General features: G+C 41.7%; 3 protein-coding genes across 3 annotated transcripts in view; 2 read left to right on the forward strand and 1 right to left on the reverse strand.

Moving 5' to 3' along the window:
• Positions 1-49: 49 nt before the first annotated feature.
• On the forward strand, positions 50-6,349 carry sar1ab (secretion associated, Ras related GTPase 1Ab). Its single transcript, XM_063191468.1, has 7 exons — positions 50-389; positions 1,378-1,450; positions 1,795-1,914; positions 2,335-2,400; positions 3,489-3,592; positions 3,787-3,918; positions 4,514-6,349. The coding sequence occupies exons 2-7, from the start codon at positions 1,393-1,395 to the stop codon at positions 4,628-4,630; spliced, it is 597 nt and encodes a 198-aa protein (XP_063047538.1). The 5' UTR covers positions 50-389; positions 1,378-1,392; the 3' UTR covers positions 4,631-6,349.
• Positions 6,350-6,685: 336 nt separating this feature from the next.
• On the forward strand, positions 6,686-11,783 carry tysnd1 (trypsin like peroxisomal matrix peptidase 1). The gene is made up of 4 exons (XM_063191466.1): positions 6,686-8,031; positions 8,186-8,316; positions 8,545-8,730; positions 9,628-11,783. The coding sequence occupies exons 1-4, from the start codon at positions 6,995-6,997 to the stop codon at positions 9,828-9,830; spliced, it is 1,557 nt and encodes a 518-aa protein (XP_063047536.1). The 5' UTR covers positions 6,686-6,994; the 3' UTR covers positions 9,831-11,783.
• A 1,801-nt stretch (positions 11,784-13,584) lies between these two features.
• The window catches only part of spock2 (SPARC (osteonectin), cwcv and kazal like domains proteoglycan 2), a 35,469-nt gene continuing 30,073 nt past the window's right edge, over positions 13,585-18,980 (reverse strand). Inside the window, exons 9-10 of the mRNA XM_063191467.1 lie at positions 16,255-16,392; positions 13,585-14,180 (exon numbers count right to left, since the gene is read on the reverse strand). Coding sequence (XP_063047537.1) covers positions 14,029-14,180; positions 16,255-16,392 — 290 coding nt within the window. The 3' untranslated portion in view covers positions 13,585-14,028. The remainder of the gene's footprint in view (positions 14,181-16,254; positions 16,393-18,980) is intronic.

Below are 18,980 nucleotides of genomic sequence, written 5' to 3' on the forward strand. Positions count from 1 at the left end.
TAGCAGGGAATAATTCTGAATAATGACGTAGTTGATTAAGTCGGATCCAGATAACACCAAACAGCATGCGGCTGTTGCTCCAGTTTTCCACATCATTCTATTGCTGTGGTTGACCGCTTGCTACAATGACTTTTGTGTCTCTCACTAGTAACAATGAGTGAGTTGAGTGCAGCGACTGTACAATGGCAATGCGAGGTAATGTCACAATTCCTCAAGAATAACTCAAGTTTTAAGCTCCTTACCACTTAAAACCTTTCGGAACGCTGCTGCTTCAGCCTGGCGTCAGCCTGGACCTCCCTGTTACGCAGATCCGGTTAAACGTCAAATTGGGACCTGTCAGAAGAGGCTGACTAAATTTCGGACGGTGTGTTCTAGTCCGAAAGACTCAGGTACGAAAGTTCAGTTTATTTACATTCATTGGTTTCAAATGAACTTGTCTCGCTTTCATTGAGAAGGTTCTACATTATCGCAATGAGACCAAACGACAGATAGGCCTATTATTCTGCGGACATGGTTGGACAAGTAGCCCACTACTAGAATAGAAAGTCTATTTGCGGCCGCCAAATTCAGCAGGGTATGATGAGGGTAATTGCAATAAGTTACACTAGCTTACAAATGACCGCCGAATAAAGATATTTTTTTATGGCCGCCATTGCGTTACAGCAATTGTCTTAACAAGCAAACAACTTTCACTACTCAGATAATAGTGCTAGTAGCGTAGTTAACGAATATGAGTGAAAGTTCGTTTTAATCTGTAATTGTCCGACTTTCTTATTGTGGGGGTAGCCTATCTTAATACCAATGCCAAATTGTCCAAGAGTGTTCTGACCTCTTTGGATACATTTAGGTACAAGTTAACAAGTTTGTGCCCGGGGTGTTCCACCAAAGCAAGAAGCCCTTGGCCATTGAGTGACAGTTGTGGCTGTGTATGGATCCCCTCGGTGTCCAATGTCAAGCAACCACAACTCCTCCACTTAAATAGTGTGGGTCCAACGAGGCGGTTTGCAAAATCATTCATAAAGGAAATGATTCCCAGTCTGTGCGTAAAACCCATTTGTTGTGCGTTACTATTTGGAATTGCGCACACTGTAATCCTTTGGCCGAGTCATGCAAAAAGTGGTATAACTGAGCCTGGTTCTTGCTGCGATACAGAAGGGCTATCTCATACCGTGAATAGGCTGCGTTAGGGAGATTTTTTTTAAAAGAAAAAGGCCAGTTGCTTGACTAATTTAGTAAACATAATCCAGGTTCCCCAATGTGATTATTAGTATACGCGCGCCTATAGTATTACGCGCGCCTATGACCCAATCTCTTTTGATGCATTTTTGGCTGTGAGTCATGTGATGAACGTGTTTTTCTATACTTGTTTCTTTTTAGGTATCAACAACAGACATGTCTTTTATATTTGGTTGGCTCTACAGATCATTCAGCAGTGTGCTACAGTTGCTTGGTAAAGCAGTGCTCTTCACTTGTATCCATAACTGTCCAGTGATGACCAACCCGCATTCAGAAGCTATCAATGTTTAGGTGGTTAGTTCCAGACCTTTTGGGTGATTTCACTTTGCAGGTGATTTCAAATGAGTCATTAATTCATACCAGGCTGTAGGTGTGCTCACTGTGCCGACAGTGAATTGTCAAGGCACATGCATTACATGAGAAATAAAAAAGTTTCTAAAGCCAGGTTGGCCATCATTGTTACTGTCCATACTATTCTATTACCTACCCTTCAGTTAAACCACTGATGTGTTGACAAGCTAACGAACTCACAACAGCAGTTTTATTCACATCACACAGGTCTCTATAGAAAGTCTGGGAAGCTTGTGTTCCTGGGTTTGGACAATGCTGGGAAAACAACATTATTGCACATGCTCAAGGACGATCGCCTTGGCCAGCATGTCCCAACTCTGCATCCGAGTAAGTTGTTTCTGTCCTCAAGGGATCACACTGATGACTACTACACTCAGTCATTATAGTTTAAGAAATGTTGAAGTGACATATAGTATGTGATGTAGGAAGTTGTGGTGTAATGATTAGGTTGTTGGACTGTAGATCACTAGCCTGGGAACTCCCATACTGCCTTTAGTTCTACACAATCGTTTCGATCTGAAAGAATCTCACTTGTGATTAGGTCTGGTGTTTACCAGGCAAGTAGATCACAGGCTTGTTGGTTCAATCCCCACCCTTACCAGTACCTTCCTCCCTCCATGGCTGAAGTGTCCTTGAGCAAGGCGCCTAACCCCACTCTGCTACATGGGCTGTAATCAGTACCCTGTTATAAGTCACTTTGGATAAAAGCGTCAGCTAAGTGTAAAGTAATAATATGTGTTGTCGTAGCCTCTGAAGAGCTGACAATTGCTGGGATGACTTTCACAACATTTGATCTGGGAGGCCATCAACAAGGTAAATATGGTTGTTGCGTGCGTGTGTGCGACTGTGCGTGTATGTGTTTTTGCCACTCATGGTTCAGTCAGAGATATTCTATAGAGATATGCCAACATAATAGGTTTCTATGGGCACCTAACATGACCAGGTTCCGGTCTGCCTAAAGGGGCGTGTCATAATGCTCCTACAATGAATAGAACAGTCCTTAGGTCTGCCTAGGTCTGCCTAAGGGGGGCCATAATAGAACCAGGAAACAATGGGCCAATGGAACCTCTCTCTCTCTACTCTCTCTGGTTCAGTCATGGTTTCTTTTGGCACACATGGTTTACTGTTGAAAATACAGTACATAGCCTGACACACTTTAACAATCCAATGTGTGTGTTCATTGTTTGTAAACGGTCCAGAAAAAAATATATCTGTGAACTCTTGCAAAGAAGATGCACACAACTTTCAGACATCAAATCACTTGTGTAGTTGCGTAATACTAATATTAAAAAAAAAAAAACCTCCCACATTGTTCGCTGTTATGATGTCACAGTTTCTCTGTTGTGGTGAGGGGGGGCTGCTTCTTACTGTGGTCTTGAAAGTTCATGATGGAACATAGAGTGAAGGCATGCATATAGAAAGACTAATTAGATAATGAGACATTAGTTGATTGGGTAAAGATCAATCTGGGCAATCCACTCCTTTTGAATTTAGCAGTCTCAGAAGACCAATGCCTCAGTCAATAATATGGCAAAATCAAACTGCATAAAATGAAATGGAGTGTGATGTGCTGTGATGGGAAATCTAGCTAATTTGTGGTCCTCATATTTAACCTGTATTGATGTGAGTTTCACATGAGTCATTGCTACAAGTGGCTATTTTTAGGGAAGAGAAAGGCGTTGCTATTTATGACTAATTTGTATTGAAAATGCTTGTTGCTTCATTGAGTCCCCTTTTGGAGCGTGTGTGACTGCAGATTATAGCTGTTACACATTCACAGCTTATCCCCTCACAAGAATTTAGTCCAGTCCAGTGTAGCAAACTCATAACACTGTGAAACACTGATTTCAGTATTGTTCCGTCTTCTTAATTGTTCATTTTTATTTATTTGTTTTCTATAGCAAGACGAGTGTGGAAGAATTACCTCCCAGCAATCAATGGCATTGTTTATCTTGTGGACTGCGCAGACCACGAGCGCCTAGTTGAAGCAAAAATCGAACTTGATGTAAGATTATTTATTACCTCATTATAATCTTCTTTAAATTAAACATGTATTCAACATTTTTTGCAAGCTCAGTAGATGTTTTTTTAACTGTTTATGAGCATGCCTACCACAGCCTTATAACTTGTGTGTTTTTTATTGTTAAATTCAGATTATGTATTTAAATGTTTTTTATTATTACTTTATTGCATTGACAGGCCCTTTTAACTGACGAGACCATCGCAAATGTCCCCATTCTCATATTGGGCAACAAAATTGACCGACCTGAGGCCATAAGTGAAGATGGGCTGAGAGGGATGTTTGGCCTTTATGGTCATACTACTGGAAAGGTAAGAAGTGGAAGCTGCAGTCAACAAGTTGCATTAGTTCCATTCCCTTGAAGTGTCATGGGATTACGAAAGTAGTAGGCTACCCTAGTAGGTGCCTTTTACGAAAAAAAAACCTTTTCTCCAGCACTTTCCAAAGCCTGTAGTAGTTGAGATTACTGAAATGGCAGCAGTCCCTGGTGTGTTCACATCAACTGCCTGTTATTTCTTCTCGACTGAAAATTATGTTTCAGCTTTTGCGTGAGTCTGTCTTTACAGGAAGAATCAAGGAAGAGGGGTAGGTTTAGTTTCTGAGCATGTACTGCATGTTTGGAAGGGAATCATTTATAAATGTGTCAACATTGTGCGCTACCTGAAACTTTCTGGTGCAGACGAGGATCCCGTTAGGCTCCCCCTCTTGCACATGTCATTTTAAGGGCTCCATAAAATTATGTGATATTATGTGTATATGACCCAAAAAGCCCCACCAAAGGTAGTGTCTTTGTCTAGGCTGTGTTTTGAAATGAAGTAGCCCTACAAAAGTAGCCTGTCGTGTGGATGTCTTCCATGCGAATGGAGCTGAAACTGCCTTCTCACTGCTTCTGACCTGTGTCCACAGGGTAATGTGAACTTGAAGGAGCTGAACCTGAGGCCAATGGAGGTGTTCATGTGCAGCGTACTGAAGAGGCAGGGGTATGGGGAAGGCTTCAGGTGGCTCTCCCAGTACATTGACTGATTGTTACTGTGTCACCCTGACTTGTTTTTGTAGCATTTATGTTCTTATTTATTCTTCTGGGTAGTAAAGAGTGTACTTAATCAGTTTGAAATCAGACGTTATGTAGATTTATTATTATTATTATTATTGGTATACATTATGATATTGGTGATGTACAATACAAATGCAGGTCAGAACTACATAACCTCAGAATGTATGTGGTATGTAGTGGTCATGTTATGTGCCAATGCCTACATTTATATACAAGGTAAGAGAAATGAGCCCTGTAAAGTAGATTACATGGCGGGAGAGTTATTTTATGCATTCACATAGTGTTACAGAGAGACATGGCGGTCACATTCTTGCTGTTTCGTTACCTTTGTGTGCCTGAGTGTGTTGACTGCTGCCAAAGAGATTTACTGTGCCTTCTGTCTACTTCATTGATCGCTTGAAATGTTGATAACAAATACCTGTGCTCTTATGAGCACAAATTCATTCATTGGCTACGTTTTCATGACGTTTTTAATTTCGAATTAATAATTCAGAATTAAATAGTTTCTTCAAGTTTACTTTTGATCTGTCATTTAATTCCGAACTGTGAAGTGTTTACATAACGTTTTCAAAGCGGAATTAAGCTTTGTTCAGAATTAAAGTCAGTTAATTCTGAATGAAATGTCTCATGTAAACATAGCCATTGCTGAACACGACGTTGTTGATTGATCAGATGCGGGGGTCTGGGCTTCACCTCGCCACATATTTGCACCATTAAGTTTCTTGAATCAGCACCTCGGGAAATCCTTTAATTGGTTAAGTCTCCAGTAGTTTGGTAAGCCGTTAATTAGTGAAAACGTGGGTCTGTTAAATGTACACGCAGAATATGAATAGAAAATGAATCAGAATATGACAGGGTTAGGCCTAATAAGATTACAAGATGTTTTATTGTCATATACTCATACATTGCATTCATAAGCAATTAGCTAAAAAAAAACCTTGAACATGTATTTTGATATTATCAATTAAAAAAATCATACCGTGTAGTCCTACATATATCATCCATTTACATTTTTATGTCCCGTTTACATGGCATGTGTGGATTAAAGAAATCTCATGTCCTGTCCTGTTTAGCGCACAAGCAGAATATGGCAGGACTTAAAAACTATCTGAAGCAAAGATCACCAATGGCAGGAAAGTAATGTTTAAATAAGCATACCGTATAATTATGTATTTATTACTATTTATTGTTATGACATGGTACAACAGGAGCAGGTTTATTTACTCATTTTGTGAATGCGATTTCAGTAAGGCACTGAAAGACACAGGGGTTTCATGTAGGTACCTACCTACCTACTGTAGAGCTAAAATCCTTGCTGAAATGTGCTGAAATGTGCCCTGTCATAGTGTGCTTGACAGTTAATGCCAGTAACCTTGAATGGTCTATTCAAGACGAGTGTCAGTGTTGAATTTTGTTTTAGGTGCTGTAAATGCCAAGCAGTTATTGTGATTAGGCCTATTTCAGCTCAATGTATTTTATTTATTTTGTTTTATCCGTGATGCACAAATACTTAGTTTTGGGGCTAAACAAATGGTTACTCCAGAGTATGACTGCTCCTTTTATGCTTTGTGATTTAATGCAGTGAGTACTTTTTGACTATCTACTGCTATTGGTCAGCAGTCTAGATATGAGGGTACACAAATAAAAATGTTTAACACTTGACAAAGAAGTCTTGGACTTTTTCTTTCATGGCATTTGGTTTATCAATGTGTGGCAACTGCTTGCTGTTCCTAACCTTTTCATTTTTGATGTTGATGTACAAATTTGCACAGATTGAGCCACAGCTTTATCTTTTCACACACATTTCACAACACTAGTTTAACCAATGTGCCGCAATATCAAGGCTAGAGCTGGCTGAAGTCCACCCCACTCATATCAGGGCCATGACATTTACGCATGCTTGTATTTTGACAGGTGTAAAGTTGGTTAGCGTGATTGACCAATGGCTGTAGACTTCTGTGCACGCCCGCCTCTTCCCACACTGCTAACCAATCCGATTTCGGCTACCCTTGAACCCGAATGCGGAAGAACACAATGTTTTCGTCCACTGTGTACCATTACATCTTTGTCTATGCTGTGTACATCGTGTGAAGTCCTCAATGGATTTCAAAGGAAATTTATCGTAAAAGATAACTTTTTACAAACTATAGTTTTTCTAGAAATTGTGTTACACGCATATGGCGGTTATCGACCACAGTGCAGTTTCGTAAAGTGACATTGACTTAATCCAGAATGACTGATATGTGCTAGCCATCTTCATCTTCCTAGCATTTCCCAACAAATGTGTTGATTTTACTCGGATTTTAGTGTGTGTGGTGAGATTACATGAAGCTATGCAATCCGTTGAGAGTACGTGTTGTGTTGTGTCAGTGCTTAGCTCAGATACAGGTGAGCGTTTGAGTTGTAGTGGCATTATAATACGACAAGCAGGGGTGGTAATATGCAGTGGGGTCTTGTTTGGTTTCCTGGATAAGCAATATTGTTTCTCGTCTAATCAGACATTTACCTTACCATATGACACAGGACGGAAACTTAATATACAGGTGGAATACCACGAGCCATGTGTTAAGATGAATGAATGTTCTGGTGAGCCCTATGCAGCAAGTCTACTAGAAAATCCTGTGTCTAGTCATAGTGCTGAACTTTTAATGATGGTCAACTGCCCAGAGTTTCGCTCAGCTATCAAAAGTTTATTCAGAGAAGCCGACAAGTGGAGCTTGATAGAAGTTGAAGATTCTGGAATGAGAAACTTTGACGTGCTGTCTTGGTTTGCTGTGCTAGGAGTGCCACAGTGGAAACGTGACAGTGTTGTTCCCTACATGAGGAGCGATGCTTTGAGGAAAGGACGCACGGTCATAGCCTGTGGTTCTCCGTTCGGGTCCATGTGCCCAGACCTCTTCATGAGCACTTTGAGTAAGGGCATCGTGAGCAACCTCTTCGGAGAGGACAATGTCGTCATTCTGACAGATGCCAGGTGTTTGCCTGGGACAGAGGGTGGCGGAGTGTTTGTCAAAGGCCAACGACATGTTTACCTTGTTGGCCTCATTGTTGCTCCCCTATGCTGGAGGTCCAACGACTGGATTGGGTTGAGTCTCGCGTGCTCATTTCACGTCATTCTCAGGAACATTCGCAAGTCAGCCGTCTGCAGTCGGGAGCTGCAAGAAAGCGTCAGAAATATCTCCAGTAATGTTTCCAGTAAAGCAGACACAGATTCTCTTCTCGAAGACCCAGCCATCCATTCGGCCGTGGCGTTGGTGGAGGTTGGCCACTTGTGGGGATCTGGAGTTTTGTACAAGCATTTAGTTTTGACATGCAGGCATGTGGTGGATGGGAAATCTGTGGCCAAAGTCAAAATTCATGAGAATGGCAGGTGAGTTCACAACATAGAGGTAGACCATTAGACTAGAGGTTCACACACAGTTGTGGAAAATATAAGTACATGTTGCACATACGTTTTAAGCTCCTTTAGAACAATCTCTGTCATTTATGTAAGTGCAGTAACCATATGTCATCCCCCCCACCAGATTTAATACTGTGACTGGGCAAGTAGTATTCTCTACGGAAGCAACATCTCCCTATGACATCGCAGTGATTCAGATCAACACTGAATCTCCAGGGACATCCATTCCACGGTTTGCCTCCTATTTCAAACCAGGTGACTTAAATTTCTTACGAAATCCATAGTTAGTAGAGTGAGCTGTGATCTCTGCATTCAGATTCAGAGCCTAATGCAATGCTACATTATCTGGGCCACCTGAAACTAGACTGCCTGCCTGAGGTGAAAGGTTTTTTTCAGTAAAACTTAGTTGAAAAAAATAAAATAAACTGCAAGACCTTTAACTACATGTTTCACTTCTGGCCCCTTGTTACCTGTCATGTAAAGGGGAAGAGGTGGTTGTTGTCGGCTATGGCGCATTCGGCAGTGCCTGCGGACCCTCCATGTCTGCGGGGATCCTCTCCAGGGTGGTGAGCCATCGCTCTCAGCCTGTGATGCTCCAGACCACGTGTGCAGTACAGGCTGGGGCCAGTGGTGGAGCGGTGCTTCGTGCTGACACTGGAGAACTCCTTGGTGAGCAACATTTGTTTTTTTTTTTTTTTTTGTCTTCCATGTACACTACATTACCAAATGTATTTGCTCACCCATCCAAATCATCCGAATCAGGTCTCCCAGGACACCTGATTCTAATCATTTGGATGGGTGAGAAAATACTTTTGGTAATACAATGTACCTGTAGTTATGAGTTCACAATCGATTGTCTCTGCCATGTTTTATTTTTACAGGCATGTGTTATAGATCGGTGGAAAGCTGAGATTATCCTATTTCAAATTATATACGCAACATCCATTAATGTACGATTTTACAGTAGACATGCACTTTCATATCCATGGGGTTGGCGGAGGAGTCTGGATAAATTGGTTTGATTTTTTGTATGTGTCTGTGCTCTTAAAAGAGGTGATTTCTCTAATTGTCTAATCTAGCTGGTTCAGTGAATTAGCTGTGGAATAAATAAATGGCAGCAAGTCTGAACCTCGGACACCCACTATCAACACATACACCTGCCTGAAAGCCTTCCCTTTTCCATTGGCTATTTGCTGCTTGTTCATGCCACAAACAGTCAGTTCCATGTCTAAACAGCAGATGGCACTGCATATACACACTTCAATGGTAAACTAGTTTGTAGACTTGAAACCTTTTTTTCTTAAGTCTGGGTGAGGCTATTAAAAATAGGCAGCTGTTACGAGATCAAATATAAAGTCCTGCAACATATTTTTCCAACAAATTCAGTGAAGGAGCCAATGCTAATTGACAACTTTTTCGCCAAGTAAATTAGCTTAATGGCAACCTTGTAGTTAAGAGAGCTCAAGCAGAATACATGGACTCTTGTTTTTTCAGAGCTGGTTGCAGAATGTGTGCATATTTTTTTTTTTCACACAAACAATTCAATTATTTATCTTCTTTATGCAGGTATTGTGTCCAGTAACACGCGGGACTTTGTGGCTGAAGTGACATACCCTCATTTAAACTTCAGCATCCCAGTGACTGTGCTGGAGCCTTTGCTAAGTCTCTTCACCACGACGGGAGACGCAAACGTGTTTGAAGAACTCAACAGAGTTGAGGAGGGCGTCAGGACTGTGTGGAGACTGCAGAATACTCAGAGCCGACTGTGATCATTCCCAGTGCCTTACTGAATTGTATGTGCCTTAATAGTAACCCTGTTTTTAAACAAACTATACTGGTTGTCTTTGATGTACTCGTTGCAGTTTAAATCTGGAGTGCTTTTGTCATTTGTGCAACTAAGAACTAATGACGGATATACAACATATGGCTCAACTGAGTTACCTCAGTGATGCTAAATGCCCTTTGCCTCAAACACCTTAACACTGAATGTATACATAGTGTGACAAGTCGGAATGTAGGACTGCTAATGATGGATGCTTGTATGGTGCGGCCAACCTTACCTTCCAAGCACGGGCCTTTGCCAGCAAGGTCACATCTACTTTTGACTAGCACAGATTCCACACACCACAGGTACACGGTGGTGGGTAAAGTCCTGCGCAAATCATAAAATGACAAAGTCCCAAAGCTTACGTCCACAGAGGGCCAAGCAAATCCACAGTGGCCAAAAAGTCCATCCATATTACAGTAGACTCCACTCTCTTGGTTCCCGCACTCTGGTGCTTCCAAGTGTTTCCTCTCATCTGTGACCCTCTGACCCTTGTAGGCCCAGAGACCCAGAGGTTATTTGGCGCCTCCGTGTGGATTGTACGTCAGTGTGGTGTCTATTCTAAATGCAACATCCTAACATCAGGTTCTATACACCTATGGCCAGACCCAACCCCCCCCCCATGCAGAGACTTACAAAGACAAGCAGGCACTGTGGATCCACTACTCTTTTATTATCAAACAGTATATGTGACGGTTCATATTGAATTTCAAAGTTTCATTTGTTTAATTTATAGTGCCCCAAATGGAACCGACATAATCAGAGTATCTACACAATGAACCACTAGACCACCTAAGAAAAGAAAGAAAAGAAAAGAAGAAAAAAATTGCATAATAATAATAACCACACTGTGTAAACTATGACGTGCTGTCTTCAACCACCAATCTGAGCTCAAGACCTCGCCATTACTGTAGGTAACATGCACTATGGTCCAAGAACGCACTGCTCTGGAAGAACAGAAAATAACGGTCTCACATAGGATATGCATTAATTCATGTTCATGCATAGAAATACATTAATACCCTACTGTCAAGAGGGGAATGTGTGAGTGTCTGAACAATCTGTATAGCTTTCTTTCCTCTAGAAGCCTGGATAGGACAGATATTGCCCTTATTTGTTCTAAGGGAATTCACTCGTCATTCATTCAAAGACTAGCAATTCATGTCAAGCCATGCCAAGTCAGAGATGCAATACTATTTCTATGGCTGTGGCCAAATTGACCATTGCAATCTAATTCAGAGTACCCCCCCATCTGATGTAAGAGATAAGGTGATGAATACATACAAGTTGAATTTTTGTGCTTCAAATTATGTTCAACATGTGAATACTCTTCCGCTTCTATTGACAGTGGCATGGACATTGGAATTTGACGTATGTCTATTATCTCTGAAACCACAAGGTATCAATTTTGTAATTATTTGACGTTCTTGTAACACGTTTACATTAGCCAGAGTAGTGGGGAAGAATAAGAGTAAGTTCTAAAAGATAGGCTTGACTTATCATTGCTTGTTCCTAATCAATTAATCTGGATTTATTTGTTGTATATTGGTATTTGCTGTATATCATGCGAATAGTGGCTAAGATCAACAAGCCTTTCTGGAGAATACACTTTGCCTTTATGTTCATGCAGACCAGGCCCACAACCATGCTGTTCATCCGATTATGACTTGCATTTAGATATTATATTGTTCTCATTCATTTCAGGTAAACTTTTGTTTTATTGGTCTGATAAATATATTATACCTGTACTTTTTATTAAGCTATAATTGAAAACCAGTACATCAACATCAGTCTTGGTATGGTTGTGACCAAATATAATGGTTATAATGGTTGTGACCAAAAAGTCTGGCAAGGTGCTACCTGTAATAAAAAAAAGTATTTATAATTTGTTTACAAATTTGTGTTTAATTTTTTTGTTCAAAGTTCTCAATTGAATTATCTTGGATCTTATTGGAATATTATCCTCCAAAGTCAGTTGAAGTACGGTAATGAAAAAGTAATGGCAGGTTTCTGTGCAGATGTTTGCATGCTATCAGAGTTTCTTTTGAAATTCTTTCACAGAGGTGAGAGATGTGATTTTTTTTATAATGATAAAAGTGGTGGATCTTGTATGAAATTTGTAGTGAGTTTGACCTATGTATGGAAGGAAACAACTTTTCTACAGGTTTCTGAGATGAATTTCATACTTAATAAATGTGGTGACTTTAACTTAACCCATGTTCAAGGCGCACTAAACGTTCCAAAATGTTGCATAATGTTGGAAGTCTCGGCCAACTTAATGACAAAAAAAACAATTGTCGTTGCACACTCAAAACATTGTGCTGTACTTTTTAGACTAAATTAGACCAACGTTTCGGCTAACGCCTTCATCATGACCCTGAAACGTTGGCTATTGGACCGCCGTGTGCAGTCACCTCACCCGGTATTTTTACTAAAAGTAATGGTTGTCTCAGCCAATCAAAGGGGAGCTGGAGCAAAACATTTCAAAGCGATGCAGCAGTTTAACACATGGCTTATCTTGTGAATTATTGTTTTTACATAAACTAGTATTCGCAGGCCCCATGATTTTGACCAAAAACATGAAATTTCACATCCTGAAATTGATTGGTGGGATTCACTTTTTCTTTTACTTTTGTGAACTTTCATTATGTTTCATCAGCAACCTGCCTACAGCTACATCCAACAAGATGCTTAACATCAACAAAGTTCCTTTCAGGACATGCCACTTCCCTTTTTCCGCCCTCTAAACAAGTTTTTGATTACTGCAATGGGTATGATTACACAATTCTAAATTAAACATTTCAAAGCACTTGTATTCAAAACCGTTTCAGCTTTTGTGTGTCATAATCCATGACCTTAGTGACTTTACAGGCTTTTTAAAACTCCATGATGAGCCATCTTAATCTTTTAAGTCTTATTTTTGAGGCGTGCGAAGGGGGTTGGTTGGCCTTTCTGCTTGTCAGCTGTGCAGTGTGAGCTGAGAAAAGCTCCTAATCCTCCAGATGCTGCCCTGGCTTGGACAGATAGCCCAAACAGACATTTTGTAAATAACATTTCCATCCTCAGAAATGGGCAGACTGTGCACGTTTTATAGCCTACAACTCCGTATTCTGCTGCTTTGTGGGCGTTAATAGGTTCATTTTGCACCTTTTGTCAGTCGTTCAGAGGAGCTTAAATTCACTGAGTGTTGATCACAACTTCTACTGAATCAACTAGCCACTGCTGCTGTCATGAGATGAGCATCTCAAATAAAAGGATCTGTTTTACACGACCAGAAAAGTCAACTAAAGTCTAAAAACCTAAGTTTTGAGAACCGCAAGTGGATAAGTCCAAAAACTTCAGAAGGCCACAGCTTCTGTTTTTAACCCTTAAGCCTTTCCAGAAAATGATGACTGAGCGAAAAGACACAAGAGGAAATTGAGAAATTGAGAGGGACGCCGGTGTTTCAGGCTCAGGTGTTCCAGGTTGCACTTTGTAAATGTGCGCACAGCTGTACCATTTTGTATTTCAAAAACCCATCAAGTCAGCATTGTTAACCCCTGTATTATTTTAGAGAACCGCAGCAGGTTGTCAGTAAATGTATACTTCTTGTACTGAGGTCAGTACATATTTCAAAACCTATGGAAAATGTATTACTTCAGCAAATGCACACCTTAAAAATTGTAACAGCGATCTACAATAGAGAATAGAGTCCAAAAAAGTCCTTCAAGTTCACAAATTAGACGATTGGGTTTTACGAGAATCATTAAACATTCAATATACATTTTTTTTTATCATGTACATCCATCTTTTTGAGAAGTATAAGGGCAGGGGCTTGACTCAGTGGTGGTGGAAGCAAAAGACAGCTGCAGGAGAAACAAAAAAGGTCTTGAACATACGATACAATGTATATGACATTTCACAAGAATTTATGACAAAACATTTTGAAATATCTTTCCGTTTCCACTGTCACTATACCACCTAGAGTCCTGACCCACCCGTGCTGTTCTTGAGTGCGTATTGTAAGAAACTTGTCCAGTCAAGAACCTCCCAACCGCCACCGCCATGTGTCAAGAGATTGAGAGCGCTCCCTGTCAACTCTCACTGACTGAGAGAGGGGTTTTTTGATGTCATCAAGCAGCCATGTTTGAGCACCTCAGGGTCTACCAGATGTAGCCACCGTCGTCCACTTCTCCCACCTCCTCCTCCTCTTCCTCCTCCTCTGCCTCCTCCATGTTCTCCGCCTCTTGTTTCTCCTCCTCGTCCTCCCAGCCAACCCCACTGCCGAAATCGCCAGAGTACGCCACCACCTCATCTACACAAAAAAAAGCACAAGAGAGACAAATATGCTGTGAACATTTTTGACTTTTTACTCTTAAACAATATCCCAAGATAGGTAACATTATTGTCAGTGACCAACATCCACCCACCACCCCACCCCACCCCAAGGAGGGAGCTAGCGTGCTTCTGATTTGTTTTGGGACAGGTTTTTTTATGCATTGTCTGGGGTTTTCCCTGTTCAAGTTAGAACTACCCTAGTACAGTATCATGTTTTAAAAAGAAATTAAAAACAGCTTTATTTTCATCGGCCTTTGGTCGTAGTTCTCTACACTACTGTAGTTAGTTATCTATACTTTTTACAATATTTTTACTCTCTCTACTTTCTTTTGACAGTTATGTTACGACAAATACTGTATATATGATAATGTACTGTACAAATCCTATTGCTGAGGAGGTGAGCCAGTCTGGAGAAGGCTAGAGCACTGTGCTAGTTGCCTGGTTAACACCAGACCTAATCACAAGTGAGATTAGGTCTGGGGAGTTGCCTATTGTAAATTCCGTAGGGGAGAGAATACTTGGCTATTATGACACACTGCCCTGCTCTCTGATTGGGCAGAGAAACTGTTAAGGTCGGAATGCTTGGCCATTATGACACAGTGCCTATGATCTTGGACGTTATGAGTCATCCTCCCCAGACTGTCTTTAAGATCGAAACGATTGTGTAGAACTAAAGGCAGTGTGGGTGTTCCCAGGCTACTGTGCTAGCCCATCTACTGTGTGTTTAATGTTCGCTTGAGGTGGCCCAGGACCTGGCAGGTCAGGTTGGCCACCCCACACACACAACCACTATTAGCTGTCACACACGCCGACTGTGACTGTCACACTACTGGATACATTTAGTGTTATGTTGGATGTTAGGGGGGATTTAACATAATCATAAAGTAGGCAATTACGTAGCCCCATAATGCACGCCATTCCACCAGTGGAAAGCTGTAATAGTCGTTGAAAAGTTTAAAGTTAACTACCATAGTACTATACTATGACGAAGCACAGGGCCTTTAGTAATGCACTACTGAGGTGCACTCATTGCCATTTTGATAACAGCAAATTTATAACGCTGCGTCTTTATGGGTTATGACTGTGAAGTGGGTTATGTAGTTTTTTTTAATGAATACTAAGACCTTCCACTGGATGGAGGCTACGTGAGAATATGCAACACAGCATATCAATGTCCATACAGTTAAAGCTATACCATTGACCTGAAAAGAGTTGAGAGAGGGTGGGGGTGGGTGGTGCTTGTTTAGATGATCATGAGCCAATATTTCATGGCAAGAGCAGATGTTGTCAGTCCTACTGCAAACAAATTATAGACAAACTGCAAATTAGCTCAAGGCAAACAACGGCAAAACAAGAGGCACAGCTTTGATTTTGTGGTTTTAGTCGCTGCTCTAAAAAACCCCTAGAGCCAGTGGCTTTTATTCTCATCACCTGCGTGTCCACTGCAGCCAATTGTAATTAATCTTGAAAGAGGCTCTTTATTAGACAAGCGTCCCTCTTCGAATGCAAATGACGCTGGCTTAAGTGAATGTGCCACTTGGTCCAGTGTTTGCCTGCAAAAGAGGGATATATTATTTTGGTGGACGGCTGCCCTTCTCTGAGAAAAGAGGCGAGCGTTGTTTGGAGTCTGTAAGAGTGGGTGGTTGCCCAGTGCCCTCTCCGTCTGTCTGCCCGCCTGCCTGCCCGCCCACGCCAACATCCGCAACACTGCCTGGACTCCCCTTTTTTATAATTAAAAAGGCAACATTTTGACCAGCGGGAAGAAGAGCCAACAGTCATTGAAAATTTGCCTCAGTAATCCTGTTTGTCAAACAGACCTATATCATGTGCAAACCCTGCAAATAGCCAACCAGTTTCTGACAGGCCGATGGATGGACCAGCCAAGCAACATGGCCAAAAGTTGAAGCAATGTTGCATTGTATTTTGTAACTGTGACGTTGTATTTTATACTGTGGATTTAACTTAATTTGTCCAGCACATGTCCAGCCAGTGGGATGGGCACATATGGATACTCCTTTGAACACCGATGTCTGTCTGTCTGTCTGTCTTACCACAGTCTAGGTTGCCCTGGAGGCGGGAGCCTGTCAGCTCTGCTCCGTGCTGGTCCACACACCAGCACTCTCCACTGCTCTCGTCGCACTGCAGCTTGCGGTAGTAGCCGTCCTCATCACAGCTCGGCACAAAGGCTCCTGGGAAAAGCACAGGAGAGAGGCCACACAAGGACATCACATACATTTTCATTTGTTGCATATGTTGTGTACAGCAAGATACACAAAAGCATACAGTCACCAAGGATCTGTGATGAATCATACACACTACATACGTACATGATTAGATAGGGGCCTACATATAGACAGAAAAGACAGACATGTCCGCGCTCACACACACACAATCTACCCTATAACTATTTGTAGACCCATTGTATAAAATGTAAATATTTATACAGAATGATTCTTTAAGAACTCTAAGTATAACAAATATACATCCTCCAAAAAAATCAACTGGTGTGTAATAGCCTTCCTCCCAATGATGACGACAGCTTGTGAAGAGACCAGAAATCATTTCTCTCCACGCTGTAACATAAATATACATGAACGATGCTGTGTAAGATGTTACACCTGCCATCTCCCACTCTATGAATAAATATGCATAATATCAATCCAGGGGAGGCCACAGATAACCACTGTGTGTAAGCGCGTAAGCACTTCCATCAAATGGTAGCTCCCACTCACTGACACAGATGATGGACATGTTGGCTGTACGTATGAATAACCTTGAAAAAGACCTTGAGAGACAGATGACTTCACTCACACACTTGGTAGAAGTGAGTGATGGATGGTGAGGAGCTTAGCTGGGCTTGTGCACTGCTACCATGTTGACGCCCCTCTTTCACTGATCTAAGCGATGTGTAGTGGTAGAACGTTAGTAAACTTCCCTCCTGAAGCCTCATTCAAAAGGTTCAAGATTTAAAAAGCCTCATTCCCTAAATGGTTTGACTGTGTGTGTGTGTGTGTGTGTGTGTGTGTGTGTGTGTGTGTGTGTGTGTGTGTGTGTGTGTGTGTGTGCGTGTGTGTTTGTGTGTGTGTTTGTGTGTGTGTGTGTGTGTGTGTGCGCGCCTGTGTGTGCGTGCGTGCGTGCGTGTGAGAGAGAGAGAGAGGGGGAGAGAGAGAGAGGGAGAGAGAGAGAGAGAATGGGATTACGAAGAAGTGCATGCGTGCGTGCGTGCGTGCGTGCGTGCGTGCAATCTCCATCTGCAAGGTATTTGAAGTTCTCCACCTGTTTAACTACTTGCCCCTCCAGCAAAGGAAAAGTGAGGAAAGTGTATGTGGAGTTTCGGGTTGACATGAAATGCGCATGGCAACGAGTTCATGCGTGAAACGTGCCCATGAGCACGCGTATCCTGCAGCAAGCATATCGGCGAACTTAATGTGTTGCATTTGTATGTGGGCCAAGTCTTCTCATCAAAAAACAGCTTTCACTGACTCTGATGATGGACCATGACACTGGCCGAATAACCTTCAGATGATCTTGATGAAGAGATGACTTCACTCACACACTCACTGTGGATGTGTGATGGGTGACGACAAGCTTACTGTAGCTGTGCAGCCCTCTTGCAATGACCCAGGAGAAGGCACAGAATATACTACCAGACATGTGTGACACTTGTATTCGATTTATGTGCTAGTCATAAGTGCCGGAAATGGGGATGCAGTGGTGCATTCAACATCGCCACTTTTGGGCTCCCGAAATTCTCAACTTTTACTGCAGACAAATGAGTGCAGTAAAAGTAAAAACATTTTAAAGAAATAAAGAATTAAGAAAAAATACACCACTCGTTTCGGCGCCCATAATGCTAGAGGACACTTTAATTTCCTTCAGATTCAATCAAGTATCTCTACTCTGCTACTCTACTACTCAACTAAATATATACGTAGCAGTCATCCAATGCATTGAGAGTCGGTTGGCAGTTGGATCGCAGCTTAGACTTTTTTCATCATCTGGCAAAGATAGAGTATTTGGAACTGCGCCCGGAAGACTGGAGGGGTTCAAGGTTGTGGGTTCAAGACTGGGCTGGCGTGCATGCACACACACACGCACGCATCAACACAATTACATTACACTTAGCTTTTATCTAAAGCGACTTACAGTTATTTACAGGGTATTGGTTACAATGCCTAGAGAGCAACTTGAGGTTAGGTGCCTTGCTCAAAGACACTTCTGCAATGAGGGATATTACATTACATTACATTACACTTAGCTGACACTTTAATTTATTCAAAGCGACTTAGTTATTATTTGTCAGGGTATTGGTTACAGTCCCAGGAGCAATGTGGGGTTAGGTGCCTTGCTCAAGGGTACTTCAGCCATGGATGGAGATGTAGGGAGAGGTCAGGGGGGATTCGAACCTGCAACCCCTAGATTGAAAGATCAATTCTCTAACCACTAGGCCACGGCTGAATATGAGATTCAAACCCGCAACGTTCTGATTCCATGGCCAACTCCTGATTCCATGACCAACTCCCTATCAATCAATACATTACTGTCACACATACACACTTCATCTGAAATATGACAGCTTTGCTTTGAACATCTACTCCAATCCACCCCTATTGTCCTCCTTACTCACTGGCATGGCACATTCAATTTCAAAGCCAACCTCACTAGCGGTGTCGAACTGTACATAAGACCACTACCACTTCTGAGCTATGAGAGGGTTTCTCATTGCTGGGGGCATTGCAGATGGTAGTAGCTGCTGGAATGCTCAGGCATGGTGTCT

Source organism: Engraulis encrasicolus, chromosome 24 (genome assembly GCF_034702125.1).
Source record: "Engraulis encrasicolus isolate BLACKSEA-1 chromosome 24, IST_EnEncr_1.0, whole genome shotgun sequence".
Lineage (NCBI taxonomy): Eukaryota > Metazoa > Chordata > Actinopteri > Clupeiformes > Engraulidae > Engraulis > Engraulis encrasicolus.